We start from the raw sequence: 20,359 nt of genomic DNA on the forward strand, positions 1-20,359 counted from the left end.
ATAAAATCAAATCAAATCTAATCAGTAGCAAAGAGGATAACTTAAAACGACAACCTGGGAACACGATCACTACCTGTCCTGTTTATCCTCCTCCTTCCTGCAAATCAGAATTATGTGCCACTGTCATTGCTATGTGTCTTTCTAATGATTTTTTCAACTTCCTGTTATGTCTGCTTTTTACCTGGAATTAATTAAATGATTTCATGACTTATTCTGTATTCAATTTACATCCACTTTCGAATTTCTGAATCATCATCATAATCACCCTATCTACAATCTCCCGCTACGACGATGGATGGTAAGGTTGTTGGAAAAGAAAAGCATAACCGTAGGATAACTAGCAATATAAAGGGCCAATGAAATGGGACACACATCTATTCACTCATCTTACGAATCTTCAAAGTTCTCGTCTGCACTTTGCACACACACACACACACACACACACACACACACACACACACACACACACACACACACACACACACACATATCAAGAACGACGCATATACAAAGGAGGGCAAATGGTGGCAAAAAGTAACATAACCACTGGTATTTTAGAGATAGCTATGACTGTGGTAACTATGCTACAAGTCTCACGTAAGGATGGCAAAGAATAGGCAAGTTATCATATCCAGTGTGATAAGGTCCTTCAATTGTTTATCTCGCTGAGAAGTCACATGCTCTCCCCATGGATCTCTATCCAACGGCCAACCATGAGGTACTGAACTCCCTGACCTCCATCCACCACTTCCACTCACTCAGTCACTGTGGGTCCTGATCTCACCTCAGCCGTGATACCTGCTGGCCCTAGACGACTCACACGCTTCAAAGTACTCGTACTGTCGGGGTTGTACTGCAAGTAACTGAAACTACAGTAAAGTAATTATTTTTTTAATATTTGGTGAGTACATCCCGAAAAAGTCGGCCCGTACGAGACATGTATTAATGCTGAAAAGATATTACTATATCACTGTACTGTGTTTCGATGATTTCAGTAATCTTCATACAAACCTGAGAGAGTATTTATGTCTTTAAGTGTGACTGTGCGTATATGTGTGTGTGTGTGTGTGTGTGTGTGTGTGTGTGTGTGTGTGTGTGTGTGTGTGTGTGTGTGTGTGTGTGTGTGTGTGTGTGTGTGTGTGTGTGTGTGTGTGTGTGTGTGTGTGTGTGTGTGTGTGTGTGTGTAGACGCTCTCACACTATTCGGTTCTCGCCGTGGCCGTTCATGGCACAGCGCCGTGAACTGTAGTCAGCGGAAGATTCATAATAATGTATGCCCTCACACGGCACGATCACAGTAAATCAGCCGCCACAGAGTCGGATGCACCTACAGCGTCCCAGTGGGTCTGTCTGGTCCCGTGGTTAACCATGGGGAGGACCCATTCGACAGAGTCTGTCTTGCTTCACATCACAAGGCAGTCTGCCGAGTCTACGCACGGCTGCTACTCAATCCCGCATTTGACCTTCTTGCTATACTTGTGAAAAACTGCACTGAGGTGACCTATTTTACATCAGTATGGCAAGTTATGAAACAGATCATCTGCTATTTCTTGTTCCGCTTGTTATGGAACACTTTAACTAGGCCTAAAATTGTTCTCTCTCCACATAGAATGGTGAGATATAACAACAGATTGGTTCTAGAATATGGTGCTAGTCACGAAGAACTGCTGTGTAAAGGATGTACAACCGCAGTATAATCTTTCTCTGCCACTGTCACAAGGCAAATAAGCTGGATAAAGACGACATTATGGAATTAATGGATGAACTTTAGACAAATTATAGCACCAGACTGAAGACGAGAATGCACAGAAGTACCGGGGATATTTTTGTTTCCCTTTTCCTTGTGGATGTCAGGATATCAATGAATTATATGTGACCACATGTATAATTGCATATACTGTACTTAAACACACACACACACACACACACACACACACACACACACACACACACACACACACACACACACACACACACACACACACACACACACACACACACACACACACACACACACACACACACACACACACACACACACACACACACACTTGAACCATGGCTCAGGGGAGAAAGGAGTAAAAACGAGCAATAAAGAAAGCAGACATCACAGCTATCGGCCCTGTCGACTGGATGGGTTAGGAAAGTCAGCAGGGTAATTATCTCTGCACAGACAATCAAAACAAAATCGCACAGGAAGGGTGGCTGCATGGTTACGTGTGTGGATGGACAGGTGGAAAGATGGGTAGGTGAGTGAGTGGATAGAGAGGTGGGTGAATGGATAGGTGACTGGATGGATAGATAGGTTGGTGAATGGGTAGGTGAGTGGATGGATAGATAGGTGCATGAATGGGTAGGTGAGTGGATGGATAGATAGGTGCGTGAATGGGTAGGTGAGTGGATGGATAGACAGGTGCGTGAATGGGTAGGTGAATGGGTGGATAGATAGGTGGGTGAATGGGTAGGAATAGGAATACCCAATAACAAATCGGAATACCCATGCATATACCGGAAAACAAAACGATATATCGGAATACCCAAGGATGTAACAGAGTACCCTAGGATATTTATTTTAATGTGTCCGACTGTGGGCAAAGGGTTCAGGGCGTAGCCCAAGACCCAGTAGTCCTCCTACACACTTCCACATGTCACCACTTAGGCGATAACACCCACCGTCTATTTGGAATACAAGCTAGAGATGTCTCATACATGACTGGTGTACAGGATATATCGAAATACCCAATTTAAACAAAAAACAAGAAAAAAAACGGCATTTGGAACGAGTTAACCGCTCTCCATTGACTTTTTTTTTCCCCACCAAAAGGCGATTTTGTTAACCCCGGTGGAACTAGGTTTAGTGACGAGGTTTGAAACAATCTTTATGAACCGAATGAGATGATATCTCTCCCTAAGGTAATGGATAGATAGATGGTTAGATAGCAAACGGATATAGACAGAGAGACAGACATAGTGAATGACAGATAAACTGATAGATACACAGACAGATAGATACAGATATAGATACGAACACGTAGAATTCTAATTATAAATAAAATGAGAATGATAAAGTTCCTCACTACGAGGACGTACATAGTACCTTATTATGCTACTTCCAGAAAGTATCATTCCGCCCAGGAGAAACTTTTTTTTTTTTTAAACTACAAGGGTTGAATACAGCACTGAGTTTGGGTTATTCCTGCTGCCTCAAGAGGGTTTTATGGATATCTTCACCTCAACTCATTCCCAGGTGGGAATGACAGACTGATAATGACGAAGGAATTATTTATTTATCTACCTGTTTAATTAATTATTTACTCATTTAGCCTTTTATCAGTTTATATATATATATATATATATATATATATATATATATATATATATATATGTGTGTGTGTGTGTGTATATATATATATATATATATATATATATATATATATATATATATATATATATATATATATATATATGGAGCCTCTGTGGTACAGTCGTAAAGTGTGCGTTTTCGTACACTGGAGAGCGAGGGTTCGTGCCCCGCAAGGGTAATAAACTTTGGGAGAGTTCTCCTGGCCAAGTACTGCTTGGCGGACACAAGGGGTGCTGTGATTGAACCAGTGTCGCATACTGTAAAGTATGCTTGCACCCAGTCGGCTTGCGTGGGCCGATTACACTTGGTTCACAGACTACACACATATCCAAAGCCACTTCAACACTGCAATTACACTTACAAGCACTTCTCACCCTACATACAATCTCTACCAGACAGCCTAAGCTACTTGGTAGAGATACACTGGCTGTATCGTCCCGACTTCGGTCGGGATAGGCCGGTCCTACAGTGAATACTCAAACGGCTGATATATATATATATATATATATATATATATACCTGTATATTGATTGATTGCCTGACTTACTGATTCATTGATTTCGTTATTATTTACTCATTTATTTAATTACGTTTATTTATTCAGTCACCTTAATTCCTTGCTAATTTATATATTTATTTTAATTTTTTTATTTATCTTGTTAGTATGGTTCTTTTCTTCATTCTTTATTTATTTATTTATTGAACTATAAACCTACCTACTTCTTGCAAGCAAACTACGTATCATTCGTTTCCTCTTGAGGTGCAGGTATCCTTGAGGCACATCCTGGGACTAAGTGCATTTTTTTTTTTTTTTTTTAACCTTGAGCACAGGAACTATCACAAGGTCACTCTTACCCCCCTTCCAGCATGTCTTTTCTCACCGCGTTACAAATGTCCACCAGATGCAATAAATAGGCCTTTTTATTAAGCAACGGGGACTCTGAAAAAGCGTTAGAAGATTGGACCCCACTACCAGGATGGTCTCCTTCAGTCGTATGATGACGTCATCAAATTTAGCTTTGGTGGTGAAGAGGAACGCCTTCACACTGTGACATGCAATAGCCCGGCAACTCCACTGCCCTGTTGTACAAACATATTTCAACTCCCGCCCTGTCCCCCAAAAGGAAGATTGTAGACTGCGAATGAAAAGCACCTTTGGCCTGCAGTCCACCGGGTTCACAGTCAGATGAGCCACATTTCCGTCTTGTTACCATCACATGATTTTATTTTGCCTAGGAGAAAATTATGGAACTAAAAGACCAGAAATAATTGCACGGCGAAGAAATGAATTTCTAATTAAGCAAAAAATGACGGAATAAAACTCTTTAGAACAGGTGACATATTCTCTTGATTTATTCTTGCTACATCGAGAAGACTTCATACATACTATGGAGGAGATCTATCGTAGCGCACTGGTCATTGAAAAATATATCTAAATCCCCACATTAAGAAATTTGTCTCCCCTAAAAAAACAAAATCGTCTCGTGGTAACAAAAAATAGTAATAATAATATTAAGAAGGCAATAGCGGACTGAAGGGTTAAGCCACTGTTCCCAATGACTTACCCTATAATTATATTGCTACTACCAAACGATTTTTCTCAGCTTTGGAGAGGCTTTCTGGAGCTGGAGGGGTTAGATATAGCCCTGCTTCATCCCCTCACTACGAGAGATCTGTCTTAAGCTGAACAAAATAGCCCGATGGTAGGAGCAATTAAAAAAAAGAAAAAAAAAAAAAACAGGCGGGCACTTTCTCCTATCAGTATGAAACGCATGATCGACCTGCGTCTCAGCTCTCTTCGCTCCCAGGCGCCTTTTAAGCGTGGAAAGTGATGGCAGAATGGATACAGACATGGGATGGTGTTCTGACACGACGCGGGTTCGATCTCAGACTAAGACAGGATATGTTTTCCTGATCTTTCACCTGACTAGAACAGGATATGTTTTCCTGATCTTTCACAAGACTTTACAGATCCTCCACAAGACCCACCGACATGTCACAAAAATACCCCCGTTAAAACCATCATACAAGCTCGGAGTAAGGGAACCCTAGTCAAAATCTCAATTGACGACAAACAAGCGAAAAAGAAAGAAAGAAAGAAAGACAAAAAAAGAAAAGGACAATAATGTAGGCCGGAATGTAATAAGTCTTACTTTTTTCTTCTTCCTTTCACTGGACCTGTGCGTTGTTCCCCTTCTTTCCAGGTGCAGACATTCTCGAGGAACACCCTGGGCCCCCCCTGAACAACTCCTTTTTTTTTTTTTTGGTCTTGGAGCATGGCAACTATCGCAAGGTCACCAATGTCGCACCCTTAGTATATCATTCCTCCCCGCTGTACATATATCCCATCTTCCATATAGCATATATATAAGCCTTATACCTTAGGAAAAGTGACGCAGGAGAAGGGTATAAAGGTGAGTCTGAGTATACTGTAAGGAGGAAGGGGTGAGAGGGGCGGTGACAGGTGGTGTTAACTAGAGGACTATTGTGAGTTACTCAAGGCCTGTGGGCGGGATTTGTTGTGTAAGATGGGGTGGGGGTGGTGGGTTCTTCGAGGGGTATATAAGGGAGCACAGACGAGCAGGGACAACACAAGCACCAAGAGTTTCCTGCACGCTGACTCAGCCCTCAGTCCTCGCCATGAAGACTGTGAGTAGCATCGCCTGGGAAACCACTCTGCCCAGGAGACTCTATCTTTTCGTAACCCTCCGTCAGGCACAGCTCGCCCCCTCCCGAAGCAGCTCCTTGGTGATAGAAGAAAAAAAATCCATAAGACGTTCTAAGCTACAATGGGTTGATGGAGATGGTTTTTGATCCCCTTCTGGGAGATGAAGTTGCTTTTCCCTCTCCTCCACCTGCCGAAGAACGATTTTACTCACCTCAAGATATACTCCCTTTGTCAAGCTTATCCTCTCTGACAATAAGAGAAAGAGATCTCATTCCCCAACATTGACTCCTCTCTCTGCTCTAGTTAATAATGATTTGTTCCAAACTATGAATCAAATAATCTTAACCAAACCCAGTAAATTATTCTACGGTTTACCACGATCTCTTCACCTTTTCCAAGTAACAGATCACTGACAACGAGAATCTTCTTTCGTTTCACCTTTTTCTCTTCCATGCACACCTCTCGCCTTAGTACATACATTTATGCGACTCAGTTCTTATTATATATCTTTCCTTCTTCTTAGCATTTCCCTTCCTCACTCCTTCCACTTCCGATTTTCAAGTGGTAGCTTTTAGCCTCTCTCTCTCTCTCTCTCTCTCTCTCTCTCTCTCTCTCTCTCTCTCTCTCTCTCTCTCTCTCTCTCTCTCTCTCTCTCTCTCTCTCTCTCTCTCTCTCTCTCTCTCTCTCTCAAACAACCTAGTCCTTCATAATCCTTGGGAACATGGCTTAGAAAAACTATCATACTTTTCTCGATCCTAGTATTATGGGCCTCTGTCTCAAATACACACTATACCACTTTCCCTTCATGTATATCCATCTTCACTAGAACAGAAGCTGATTTCTCCTTCAACACTCTCATCAACACCCAAACAATTTCGTCCCCTATTCAGCTCCATGGCTTACTTCAGGTTCCATGTCCTGAAGTAGAACATGAAGTGAACAGATAAAATACTGTAGGCTAGATACTGCATTCCACTTCCTCCCAACCTTCCTCATTTCGGTATACTCTTACATCGTTGTGCTCTGTCACCACATCCTGCAACTCATCACTTCACTTTCATTCACATTCACTCTCAATTTCCTCCTAACAGAAACCTGACAATAAATGCTAATTTTAATTTTTAAGTCTGCGACCAATGATTTCATATACAGTATATATATATATATATATATATATATATATATATATATATATATATATATATAGATAGATAGATAGATAGATAGATAGATAGATAGATATATATATATTATTTTTTTCTTTTTTTTTCTTTTTTTTAATTCATTTATTTATTTAGCCGGTTATTTCTCTATTTCGCTAACTTACATATTTCAAATGGACGTATCCATGTCCAACATTACAAAGACTAAATATATCAATAGTTGCAAAAATCGTATTTAATATTCTACGAGTATCTGGGAAATGTAACGCGAAATGAAAAGTAATATTATATATAATTTCACTTGCATTATGGGTGTGTGTGTGGGGGGGGGGAATGAACATCATTACGACAATGTACTGTATGTGTCCCTCCCTCGTGCAGTCGATAGGTATTAACCTAAACCTGTTTCTCCCTCAGCTGTCTCTGGTTCTGCTGGTGGTGGTGGTTCTGGCCGCTATGGTGGCGGTACAGGCCTTCCCTGACCCCCTGGCCTACCCCTACCCTGACCCTGACGCCCTTCCTGACCCAGACCCGCGCTGGGGACGCGGCGGCTTTGGTGGCTTTCGGGGCCGTGGCGGATTTGGTGGCTTTCGCGGCTACTACGGCTAAAGGCAACAACAGCAGACAGTGGGAGGGGCTACGAAAATCATCCTTCTACCTGCGACCAACAAAAGCCTCTCAAAAATAAAAAACCTAAATATCTATAACAAAAATCTTAAACACCTGTAGCAAAGAAACTACAACAACCTCAAGACAAGATCACAACAAATATAGTGACTGATAAAGACAAGAGAAGAAGAGAATGAGAAGGGCTACGGAAATCATCATCCTGCTACCATCAGGCCCTCAAAAAAATAATAAAAATAAAAAAATAAAATAAAATAAAATCGGAACATAGGCTGTGGCAAAGAGGATAAGTTAAAGCGACAATCTGGGAACATGATCACTTCCTGCCTTGTTTACCTTTCTCCTCCTTCCAGCAAATCAGAATTGTCACTGTCATTGCCATGTGTCTTCCTGATTATTTTTTTTTTTTTCAACTTCCTATAATATCTGCTTTTTACCTGGAATTAATTAAATGCTTTCATGACTTAATCTGTATTCAATTTACATCCATTTCCAAATTTCTGAATCATCATCATCACCCAATCAATTATCTCCCACTACAACGATGGATAAGAACATAAGAAGAGAGGATAACTGCAGTAGGCCGGTTGGCTCATGCTTGGCAGCTCCTAGAAGAGTAACTGAACTACTAGAATGAGATAAGGATAGCAAAGAAGAAGGATGGTAAGGTTGTTGGAAAAGAAAAGAATAACCGTAGGATAACCAGCAATATAAAGGGCCAATGAAAAGGGATCCACATCTATACACTCATCATACAAATCTTCAAAGTTCTCGTCTGCACATTACCCCCCCTACACACACCAAAGGAATACAACGACGCATTTACAGTACAAAGGAGGGCAAATGGTGGCAAAAAGTAACAGAACCACTGGTATTTTCGAGGTAGCTAAGATTATGGTAACTATTCTGCAAGTCTATCCTAAGGATGGCAAAGAATAGGTATGTTATCATATTCAGTGTGATAAAGTCTTTCTACTGTTTATTCTTGCTGAGGAGTCACATGTTCTCCCAGCGTATCCCTCACCCACTGCTGACTATGTCAGCAAATGTCATAAAAGACTTTGTGTCATAAAATACTTTGTGATTGAGTTATATATATATATATGAGACTTGTGGACGAGCGGTTTTTATATCTTGGAGTAGCTTCCCATTTGTCATGTAGTGACAGGAGAGGTAAAGAATAGTATGGGACTATTTTTATTTGTCTTGGAAATATTAACAAGTCTCTCACACAGAGCGGAATATAGAGTCCAGTCCCGCTATCTCTCTCTCTCTCTCTCTCTCTCTCTCTCTCTCTCTCTCTCTCTCTCTCTCCCTGTGACCTGTCTCTTCTAAGGCCTGTTTCCTTCTGACCTCTCCGTTCTATGGCTAACCTCCATCTGAGCTTTCTTTCCTAAATTCTGGTGTAGCAGGGGTGTGTCACGTGTGTTCCTTGTGCATGGAAAGTTCTAGCAGCCTGTGTGTGGGTATGTGTGTATGTGTGTGTATGGTCACTAGGCGCTGTCGTGTGCCTATCAAGCATTCCTCGAGTTGAGAGCGTGTAAGCATGTTTAGCACTGCTCGATTCTCGCAGACACAATACCTTCTCATCATCTGACTCCCTGCTTCTATCTGTCTCTCTATCTATCTATTCATCTATCTATCTATTATGATTTGTAATTATAATATGTAGTCCTGACAAGTGAACTCCCTGACCTCTATCCACCTCCTCCAACCACTCAGTCACTGTGGGCCCTGATCTCACCTCAACCGAGATACCTGCTGGCCCTAGACGACTCACACGCTTCAAAGTACTGTCGGGGTTGTACTGTAGGTAACTGAGGCTAAAGTAAGGTAATTAAATATCTTCTTAATGTTTGGTGCATACATCGGGAAAAAATCGGCCCGTACGAGACATGTATTAATGCTGAAGAGATATTACTATATCACTGTAGCTGTGTTTCGCTGTTTTCAATAATCTTCAGACAAACCTGAAAGAGTATGTATGTGTGTATGAGCGTATGTGTGTATGTATGTACGTATGTATGTATGCGTCTGTGTGTGTGTGTGTGTGTGTGTGTGTGTGTAGACGCTTTCACACTATTTGGTTTCTCTCCGTGACCGTCAAGGCACGGCGCCGTGAATCGTAGGCAGCTGAAAGTCATAACAATATTACCCTTCACACGGCACGATCACCGCTAATCTGCTGCCACGGAGCCGGATGCACGTACTGCCCCCAACTGGGTCTGTCTGGTCCCATGGCTAAGCATGGGGCGGACCCATTTGACTGTGCTAGTTTGTCTGTCTTCACACCACAAGGCAGTCGGCCGCATCTACTCAACGCTCCCACTCAATCCCGCATTTGACCTTCTTTGTATACATGTGAAAAACTGCACTGAAGTGACTTTAATTCGTTATGGCAAGTTATGAAACAGAGATCATCTGTTATCTCTTGGTCAGGAGGAGCCAGTGTTATGGGACACTTTAGACCTAAAATTGTTCTCTCTACACCTAGAATGCTGAGATGTAACAAGAGGTTAGCATTAGAATATGGTGCTAGTCACGAAGAAGTGCTGTGGAAACGATATACAACTGTAGTATAATCTTTTTCTGCCACTGACCTACCAGAAATAAGCTGCAATAGGACGACGTTGTAGGCCAACATTAAATAAATGAATTATAGCACCAGACTGAAGACGTGAATCCACAAAAGCGCCAGGGACATTTTTGTGTTTACTTTTTTTTTTTAGACGTCAGGATATCAATGAATTACATGTAACCTTGGGTATACTTGCATTTATTACTTAATTTATTCACACACACACACACACACACACACACACACACACACACACACACACACACACACACACACACGCACGCACGCACGCACGCACGCACGCATGCGCGCGCTTGAACCATGGCTCAGAGGAGAAAGGGGTAGAAAGGAGCACAAAAAAAAAATAAAAGCAGACATCAATACAACTATCGGTCCTTTCGAGAGGAAGGGTTAAGTACGTAAGCAGAGTAATTATCTCCTCACAGATTATTAAAAAAGTATGGCACAGGATGGATGGATGAATGGTTAGGTGGGTGGATGGGTAGTTGGACAGATGAGTTGGTGAATGGGTGGATAGATACGTGGGTGGATGGGTAGATGAGTGGGTGGATAGATAGGTGGGTGAATGGGTAGATGAGTGGATGGATAGATAGGTGGGTGAATGGGTAGATGAGTGGATGGATAGATAGGTGGGTGAATGGGTAGATGAGTGGATGGATAGATAGGTGGGTGGATGGGTAGATGAGTGGATGGATAGATAGGTGGGTGAATGGGTAGATGAGTGGATGGATAGATAGGTGGGTGGATGGGTAGATGAGTGGATGGATAGATAGGTGGGTGAATGGGTAGATGAGTGGATGGATAGATAGGTGGGTGAATGGGTAGATGAGTGGATGGATAGATAGGTGGGTGGATGGGTAGATGAGTGGATGGATAGATAGGTGGGTGAATGGGTAGGTAAGTGGGTGGATAGATAGGTGGGTGAATGGGTAGATGAGTGGATGGATAGATAGGTGGGTGGACGGGTAGATGAGTGGATGGATAGATATGTGGGTGAATGGGTAGATGAGTGGATGGACAGATAGGTGGGTGAATGGGTAGATGAGTGGATGGATAGATAGGTGGGTGAATGGGTAGGTAAGTGGGTGGATAGATTGGTGGGTGGATGGTAGGTATCGGAATACCCAATAATAAATCGGAATACCAGGATATATCGGAATACCCAAACATATATCGGAAAACAAAGGGATATATCGGAATACCCGTGTAAATGTCGTAGTACCCAAGGATACATCGGAATACCCAAAAATACATCGGAATACCCGTGGATATATCGCAATACCCAAAAATATATCGGAAAACAAAAGAATATATCAGAATACCCACGGATATAGCAGAATACCAGAGGATATATTGGAATACCCTTGGATAACTCGGAATACCCGTGGATATATCGGAATACCCAAAAATATATCGGAACACCAAAGGATATATCGGAATATCCAATTTAAAAGAAAAGAAAAAAAAAGACAGCATTTGGAACGATTTAATCGCATTCCATTGGCCTTTTTCTACGTTTTTTTTTTTTCTCCTCTCATCTCGAGACAATTTTGTTATCCCGGGGGGAACCAGGTTTAGTGACGGGGTTTAAAACAATCTCTATGAACCGCATGACCTGATTTCTCTCCCTGTGGTGATGGATAGATAGATAGATGGTTAGACAGCAAACTGATAGGTATAGACAGACAGACAGACAAACTGAATGACAGATAGATAGATATATAGACAGAGAGATAGACATATATAGATAAGAATGTGTAGAATTCTAATTGTAAATAAAATGAGGATGATAATCTTCTTCACTACGAGCATGTGTAGTACCTTATATTGCTATTTCCAGACAATGTTATCCAGCCTAGGAAAGACCTTTTTTTACTTTACTAGAAGGGTTGAATGCAGCAATAAGTTTGGGTTATTCCTGCTGCCTCAAGAGGGTTTTATGTATATCTTCACCTCAACTCATTCTCAGGTGGGAATGGCAGACTGGTAATGATTTATTTATTTGCTTATCTACCTCTTTAATTATTAAATTACCGGTACTCATTTATCCTTTTATCAGTTAACATACATATATACCGGTACAGTATGTTGACTGATTGACTGATTGATTGATTAAATGATTCCGTTATTATTTATTCATTTATTTATATTTATGTTTATTTATTTATTTAGTCATCTTGATTGTGTGCTTATTCATTTATTTATTGTTATTTAATTATTAATCTTGTTTGGATATTGCCTTTCTTCCATCTTTATTTCTTTCTTTCTTTAATAAATTACAAACCTATCTACTTCTTCCAGTCAAACTACGCATCATTCCTTTCCTCTCCACATGCAGCTATCCTTGAGGCACACCCTGGAACTAGGTGCATTTTTTTTTTAACCTTCAGCTATCACAAGGTCATTCTTTTCCCCCTTCTAGCATGTCTTTCCCCACCGCGTTACAAATGTCCACCAGATGCAATAAATAGGCCTTTTTACTAAGTATGGGGGACTCCGAAAAAACGATATATCGGTGGGTTTGAGTACACTGTTGGTAGATGTTAGGGATATGATGAAAGATGATGTAAAATGAAGATGAGGGTGTTCAGTGTGGTGGCTTTGGTGCTGGGTAAAATGGAAGGATATTCATTCTCATCATAAGCCTTCCCTGAGCAGAATTAACTAGTCTCTCAGCCTTATGAATAAATACAATAGACCACAGGACACTTGAAGTGGTTAATAGAGACTGGTTTCCACTGCTAAGTTGGTCTCCTTTAACCTTGTGGTGACGTCATTCATATTTAAGTCTGGTGGTGAAGAGGAACGCCTTCACACGGTGGCATGAAATAGCCGAGCAACTTCACTGCCTTGCCGTACAAATGTCCTTCAACTCCGCCCTGTCCCCCAAAAGGAGGATTGTAGACTGCGAATGAAAAGCACCTTTGGCCTGCAGTCCACCGGGTTCACAGTCAGATGAGCTACATTTCCGTCTTGTTACCATCACACGATTTTATTTTGCTTAGGAAAGAATTATGGAAGTAAAAGATAGGAAATAACTGCACGGAGAGAAAGTGAATTTCTGAGGAAGGAACAAACAAATGTCGGGAAAAAAAAAAAAAAAAAACTCTTTATAACAGGTGACACATCCTCTTGATTTATTCCTGTTACAGCCAGACGATCTCATTCATATTTAAATGGATACCTTTCGTTGTGATGCACTCACTGAAAAATATATCTAGACCCGCACACTTAAAAATTGGTCTCCCCTTAACAAATAAACTCGTCTCGTGGTAACAAAACAAAAACAAAAACAAAAAAAATTGGCATGAGCGGATTGAAGGGTTAAGCCACTTTGTTCCGATGACTTACCCTATAATTATATTGCTACTACCAAACGATTTTCCCTAGCTTTGGAGAGGGTTTCTGGAGCCGGAGGAGTTAGATATAACCCTCCTTCATGCCCTCACTACGAGAGATCTGTCTTAAGCTGAATAAAATCGCCCAGTGGTAGCGCCAATCAAACTTAAAAATGAAAAAAAAATAGGCGAGCACTTTCTCCTATCGGTATGAAACGCGCGAGTGTCCTGCGTTAGAGCACTCTTCACTCCTAGGCCCCTCTTTAGTGTGGAAAGTGATGGCCGAGTGGATACAACGTGGGCTGGTGTTCCGACGCGACGCAGGTTCGATCTCAGGCTTTAAAGATCCTCCACAAGACCCAACTACATGTCACAAAAACTACCCCGTTAGTACCATCGCACCAGCTCTGAGTAATGTAACCCTAGTCAAAACCTCACTTGAAGACAGAGAGAGAAAAAAAAAAAGAAAAGAAAAAGATAATGTAAGCCAGAATGTATATAAGTCTTACTTTTTTCTACTTTTTTTCACTCGACCTGAGTGTCGTTCTCCCTGTTTCCAGGTGTAGGCATTCTCGGGGAACACCCTGGGCCCTCCCAGGGCAAGTCTTTTTTTAGTGGGAGGGGGGCCCTTGGGCACGGCAACTGTCGCAAGGTCACCCATGTCGCACCCTTAGTAGGCCTATATCTTTCCTCACCCCGGTACATATATCCCACCTTCCCTATGCCATATGCGTCTTTTATCAGAGTACACAGGACGTTGGAGTAGGGCATATCGGTATGTCTGAATATACTGCGAGGAGAAAGAAGTTAAGAGGGATAGTGATATGTGGTGATAACTGGAAAAATATTGTGGGGTTTACGCAAGGGTTGTGGGCGGGACTTGCTATGTCTGATGGGAGGGGGTATTCGTCGTGGGGTATATAAGGGAGCAGAGCCGAGCAGGGACAACACAAGCACCAAGAGTTTCCTGCACGCTCACTCAAGCACTCAGTACTCGCCATGAAGACTGTGAGTAGCACCGCCTGGGAAACCACTCTGCCCAGGAGACCAGGTTATATATCTTTTCTCAACCCTCTGTCAGGCGCAGCTCGCCCTCTCCTCAAGCAGCACCTTTGTCATAGACGAAAAATATCCCTAAGACTTTCTAACCTACAAAGGGTTGATCGAGATAGTTTCTGATTCCCTTCTAGGCGATGGAGTAGTTCTTCCCTTTGCTCCAGCTGCCGAAGAACGATTTTAATCACCTCAAGAAATATTCCCCTTTGTCAACCTTCTCCCCTCCGAAAACAAGAGAAAGAGATCTCATTCTCCCACATTCATTCTTTCTCTCTCTGCTCTCGTTAATAATGACTTGTCCCAAAGTAAGAATCAAATAATATTCAGCAAACCTAGGTACTTATTCACCTTTCCTAAGTAGAAGATCACTTCCAACTAGAATCTTCATGCGCTTCACTTTCTTCTCTTCCATGCACGCTATTCATATTAGTACATAATTGGACTTTGTAACTGAATTATTTTTTGTATTACCTTTCCTCCTTCTTGGTGTGCCCCATCCTCTCACTCCTTCCATTTAAGATTTGCATATTATCTCCATTAGTCTCTCATCATACTCCGTCTTCCATCTCTCTCTCTCTCTCTCTCTCTCTCTCTCTCTCTCTCTCTCTCTCTCTCTCTCTCTCTCTCTCTCTCTCTCAATCCATCTGGTCTTCATAGTCCTTGGGAACATCGCTTGGAAAACTTTCATACTTTTCTCGTTCCTAGTATTATGGACCTCCTCCTTACACACAATACCAATTTACCTTCACACACATCCTTCTTCACCAGAACAGAAGCTGATTTCTCCTTCACCACTCTCTTCAACATCCAAATGATTCCGTCCTTTCTTCTGCACCACGGCATACTTCAGGTTCCATGTCCTGCTGTGGAACCTGAAGTGAACCGCAAAAACAATAGATTGTCCACTCCCTCCCAGCCTTCTCACTTTCGGTACACTCTTACATCGCAGTGCTCTGTAACATCTTATTATTTTACTTTCTCTCACATTCACTCTCAATTTCCTTCTCTAACAAACCTGACAATAAATGCTAATAATATATTCTAAAGTCTGCGATCAATGTTATATATATATATATATATATATATATATATATATATATATATATATATATATATATATATATATATATATATATATATATATATATATATACCGTACTTGTTTACTTAATTAGCTAATTTACACATTTCAAAAAGACGTATCCATGTCCAACATTGCACTGACCAACTGTATCAAAGGATGCTGAAATCATATGAAGCACTTTTCCTGGGAAATACAAAGCCAAAATTAAAAAATAAAATTTTTAAAGCTTCACATGCATGATCTGTGTGTGTGTGTGTGTGTGTGTGTGTGTGTGTGTGTGTGTGTGTGTGTGTGTGTGTGTGTGTGTGTGTGTGTGTGGGTGGGTGGGTGGGTGGGTGCGTGTGGGTGTGGGTGTATGTGGGTACCATGGAATGTGTCTCCGATTAAATGTCAATACAACAGAAATCATATCTCAGAGAAACAACGCAGCAGATTCTCTTGCATTTCGGATAAAATATGGCGAAAATGTAAACCAAGTTGAAAATTTTACCTACTTTGGAAGAGTGCTCACAGATAAACATAACATCGATGCAGAAGTCCTTGCACGAATCAATCACGCCTCAACCTCTTTTGGGCGTCTCAGATCCAGTCTCTGAAAACACCAACTTGAGGATCGAGACAAAGGCATCAGTTTATACAGCTGTATGCCTCTCCACCCTCTTTGACGGTGCTCAATCCTGGAGTACTGACCAACGTCACATCAAACAGCTTGAGTCGTTTTACATCTGATGCTTACAGGGCATCCTAGGACTCAAATGGGAGGATAAAGTCCCTCACTCACAAATTCTTCTCAGGGCAAAGTCAACCAGTAGAGAAACCATGCTGACTAAGAAACAGCTCAGATGTGTCGGACACATGTTTCGCATGCCTGAAAACCACCTTCCCCGCCAGGTTCTGTATGGCCAACTCCCTGCAGCATACCGCAGCCCAGGGGGGAAAGAAGAAGGTTTATAGAGACCATATAAGGACAACCCTGAAGAAATGCAACATCATACCAGAAGATCTTGAAACCAATGCCTCTGACAGAAAACAATGACGAGCCCTCTTAAGTGAAGGAACCATTCGTCTAGATGAAGCTAGGAATCTGGCAAGAGAAAAGAATAGGCAGCGGAGGCACAACCAAAACACAGTGCTCCCAGAAAACCCGGACTTAACATGCCAACTGTATGGCAAAGTTTCCAGATCCAGAACTGGTTTGCACAGTCAGACACATTGGCACCAAAGACTGGGAAATACACCATCTTCGTGAGTAGCCTATAGTAGCCGTAGTTTTCTGTAGTAGGAAAGCTTTAAGTAAGTGTGTGTGTGTGTGTGTGTGTGTGTGTGTGTGTGTGTGTGTGTGTGTGTGTGTGTGTGTGTGTGTGTGTCAATCAACATCACTATGACAGTGTATGTGTCCCTCCCTCGTGCAGTCGATAGGCATTAAACTAAACCTGTTTCTCCCTCAGCTGTCTCTGGTTCTGCTGGTGGTGGTGGTTCTGGCCGCTATGGTGGCGGTACAGGCCTTCCCTGACCCCCTGGCCTACCCATACCCTGACCCAGACGCCCTTCCTGACCCAGACCCGCACCGTGGGAGGGGATACGGACGCGGTTTTGGCTTTGGTGGCTTTCGGGGCCGTGGATTTGGTGGCTTTGGTGGCCATCACGGTGGTTACTACGGGTAAAGTCAACAGCAGCAGACAGTGGGAGGGGCTACGAACATCATCCTTCTACCTGCGACCAACAAAAGTCTCTCAAAAATAAAAATCTTAAATACCCGTAGCAAAAATCCTAAACACCCGTACAAAGAAATTACAAAAACTTCAAGAAAAGATCACAACAAAAATTTGACTGGCAAAGACAAGAGTAGCAAAGAAGTGAGAGGGGCTACGGAAATCATCATCCTGCTACCAGAGCTTCCTCAAGAAAAAATAATAAGAAGTAAATGATAAAAATAAAATCTGAACACCCGTGGCAAAGAGGATAACAGAAAACAACAACCTGGAACACGATCACAAACTTTCCTCTTTACCCTCCTCCTTCTTCCTGCAAATCAGAATTATGTGTCAGTTTTGTCACTGTCATTACTATGTGTTTCCTGATGATTTTTTTCACCTTCTTGTTATGTCTGGCTTTTACATGGAGGGAAATTAAATGTTTCATGACTTATTCTGTGGTTAATTTAAATCCATTTCAAAATTTCTGAATCATCATCATCATTATCATCATAACCATTATCTCCCGCTACGACGATGGATGGTAAGGTACTTCGAAAAGAAAAGCATAACCGTAAGATAACTAGCGATATAAAAGGCCAGTAAAAAGGGACACACATCTTTTCACTCATCATACAAATACTCAAAGTTCTCGTCTCCAGGTTACACACACACACACACACACACACACACACACACACACACACACACACACACACACACACACATCAAAGAAGACGAACGATGTACATACAAAGGAGAACAAATGGAGGCAAAAGTAACAGAACTACTGGTATTTTCGAGGTAGCTATGATTAAGGTAACTGTTCTATGAGCCTCAGGTAAGGAGAGCAATGACGAGGTAAGTACTGTTATTCCCGGCAGTACGGTGACGTCTTATTATGGTTTATTCTTGCTACCACATGATTTTACTCTGGATAGGAGAGAAAAGGAGTTAAAAAAGACGAAATCTAATATCTCCTGTCTGACGAATCTATCTTAGGCTATATGAAATCGCCTTGAAATAGTAAACTGCAGTCATTTGGAGATAGTAAGGAATAAAAAAAAATGAAGAAATGCTCCAGAAGATACCATCGTAGCAAAAGTGTAAAAATAATGTTCATCAGAGAAGTCACATGATCTCCCCGTGCATCTCTCACCCATTGCTGACCATGAGGCAGTGAACTCCCTGACCTCCATCCATCACCTCCACTCACTCACTCACTCTGGGCCCTGATCTCACATGTCCTGATACCTGCTGCTTCTAGATGACTATCGCGCCTGAAGGTTAACCCGGAGAGGTACTGTACGTAACTGAGAGTAAAGTAAGCGAATTAAATATCATCTTAATGTCTTGACCGTACATCGCGAAAAAGTCGAGTACCGTATGAGCCATGTATTAATGCTGTAAAGATATCTCTGTAGCTGTGTTTTCTGAATCATTCCTAATCTAAACAGAATACCTTCATAGTCACCTGGATAAAATAATTATCAGAGTGACATGAGTAATATCCAATAACAGGTATTATAACATGGTAACAGCCAATCCCTCATTATCGTCGTTCAGGTGTAAGGGTCCGGGGTTAGGCTACCGTAGTCCAGTGCATATAGGGGTAAATGACCAGCCTTTGACTTCTGGTTCCTTCTTCCTTGCATGAAAAAAAAAAAAAAAAAAAAAAAAAGCCAACTACCCCTAATGGCCTGACGAGAACGAGAAACCTCCAGTCACCTCATGGGGATGGAACCTAAGCAAGGCCGTCACTCCGACCGGGACGTGCCAGCCACTAGACAACCAGGTTCTAAGACTGGCCGGTGTGAGCCCCTTCACTAAAACATTCCCATCCTAACGTGAATAAAATTGTCTGATGATAGCAAGAAAGAAGTGTAAAAGGCGACGGTGTACTGAAGGAGTGAATGGAAAGTGTATCTAACCTTTTAACAGGTGACGAAGAGGGACGTCTTCACGTGGTGGCACAGATGCAGACGGGCAGTCCTGCTGTCTGGTTTTGCAGACATCCCTCGATTCCCGCCATAATCCCTTAAAAGGAGGATGCAGGACTGCAGAAGAACAAATTAAATAATGTACACCGGGTTAACAAACAGATAAGCTTGGGGCCACTACCGCAGTAGACAACAACAACAACAACCCCTTCGCATCGAGGGGGCCTCCCCTAAGCAACGCAAAACCGTATGGAGGCAACTAGAATAAAATGTAATTGATGTCATCGACCTGAAAAAGTTAAAGAGGGTGTTCTTGATCTTTCCAGAACGTGAGGTGCATCCTAAGCTGACTAAAATCGTCTGGTGGTAGCAGGAGGAAAGGGTATCATCACCTTGAAGTTGTTAACCAGTGCCACAAAATATGGCATGGCAGGTCATAAGATGAATTGAGAGAGAGAGAGAGAGAGAGAGAGAATTAAGAATACGCGAAGATAATTATTCCAGGTAGGTTTCGTTTAGTGTAATAATGAGAATAATGAACACCCTGGAACTAAACTGGTCACCTCTCTCTCTCTCTCTCTCTCTCTCTCTCTCTCTCTCTCTCTCTCTCTCTCTCTCTCTCTCTCTCTCTCTCTCTCTCTCTCTCTCTCTCTCTCTCTCTCTCTCTCTCTCTCTCTCTCTCAATAGACAGATAGTGATACATACATACATACATACCTACATACCATACATACAGTAGGTACTATGGGTCACAAAAGTATACGTGCACAGGGGGTCCAATGTCTACTGAAAACATTCTCACAGATGATGACATTACAAACATCTCA

General features: G+C 41.9%; 1 protein-coding gene and 1 long non-coding RNA gene across 2 annotated transcripts; both read left to right on the forward strand.

Annotated features, from left to right (window-relative positions):
• Window positions 1-5,956: 5,956 nt before the first annotated feature.
• LOC145414865 (uncharacterized) lies at window positions 5,957-8,254 on the forward strand. Its single transcript, XR_013899980.1, has 2 exons — window positions 5,957-6,012; window positions 7,612-8,254. It is a non-coding gene; the product is annotated as an uncharacterized LOC145414865 (long non-coding RNA).
• Window positions 8,255-14,721: 6,467 nt separating this feature from the next.
• LOC145414833 (uncharacterized) lies at window positions 14,722-18,256 on the forward strand. The gene is made up of 2 exons (XM_080284252.1): window positions 14,722-14,766; window positions 17,347-18,256. Exons 1-2 carry the CDS (start codon window positions 14,758-14,760, stop codon window positions 17,560-17,562), a joined length of 225 nt encoding a protein of 74 aa, XP_080140378.1. The 5' UTR covers window positions 14,722-14,757; the 3' UTR covers window positions 17,563-18,256.
• The last annotated feature ends 2,103 nt before the right edge of the window (window positions 18,257-20,359 follow it).

The sequence above is a fragment of the Coenobita brevimanus genome, chromosome 101 (genome assembly GCF_032717465.1).
Source record: "Coenobita brevimanus isolate Jiangsu-jjx chromosome 101, ASM3271746v2, whole genome shotgun sequence".
NCBI classification, from domain to species: Eukaryota; Metazoa; Arthropoda; class Malacostraca; order Decapoda; family Coenobitidae; genus Coenobita; species Coenobita brevimanus.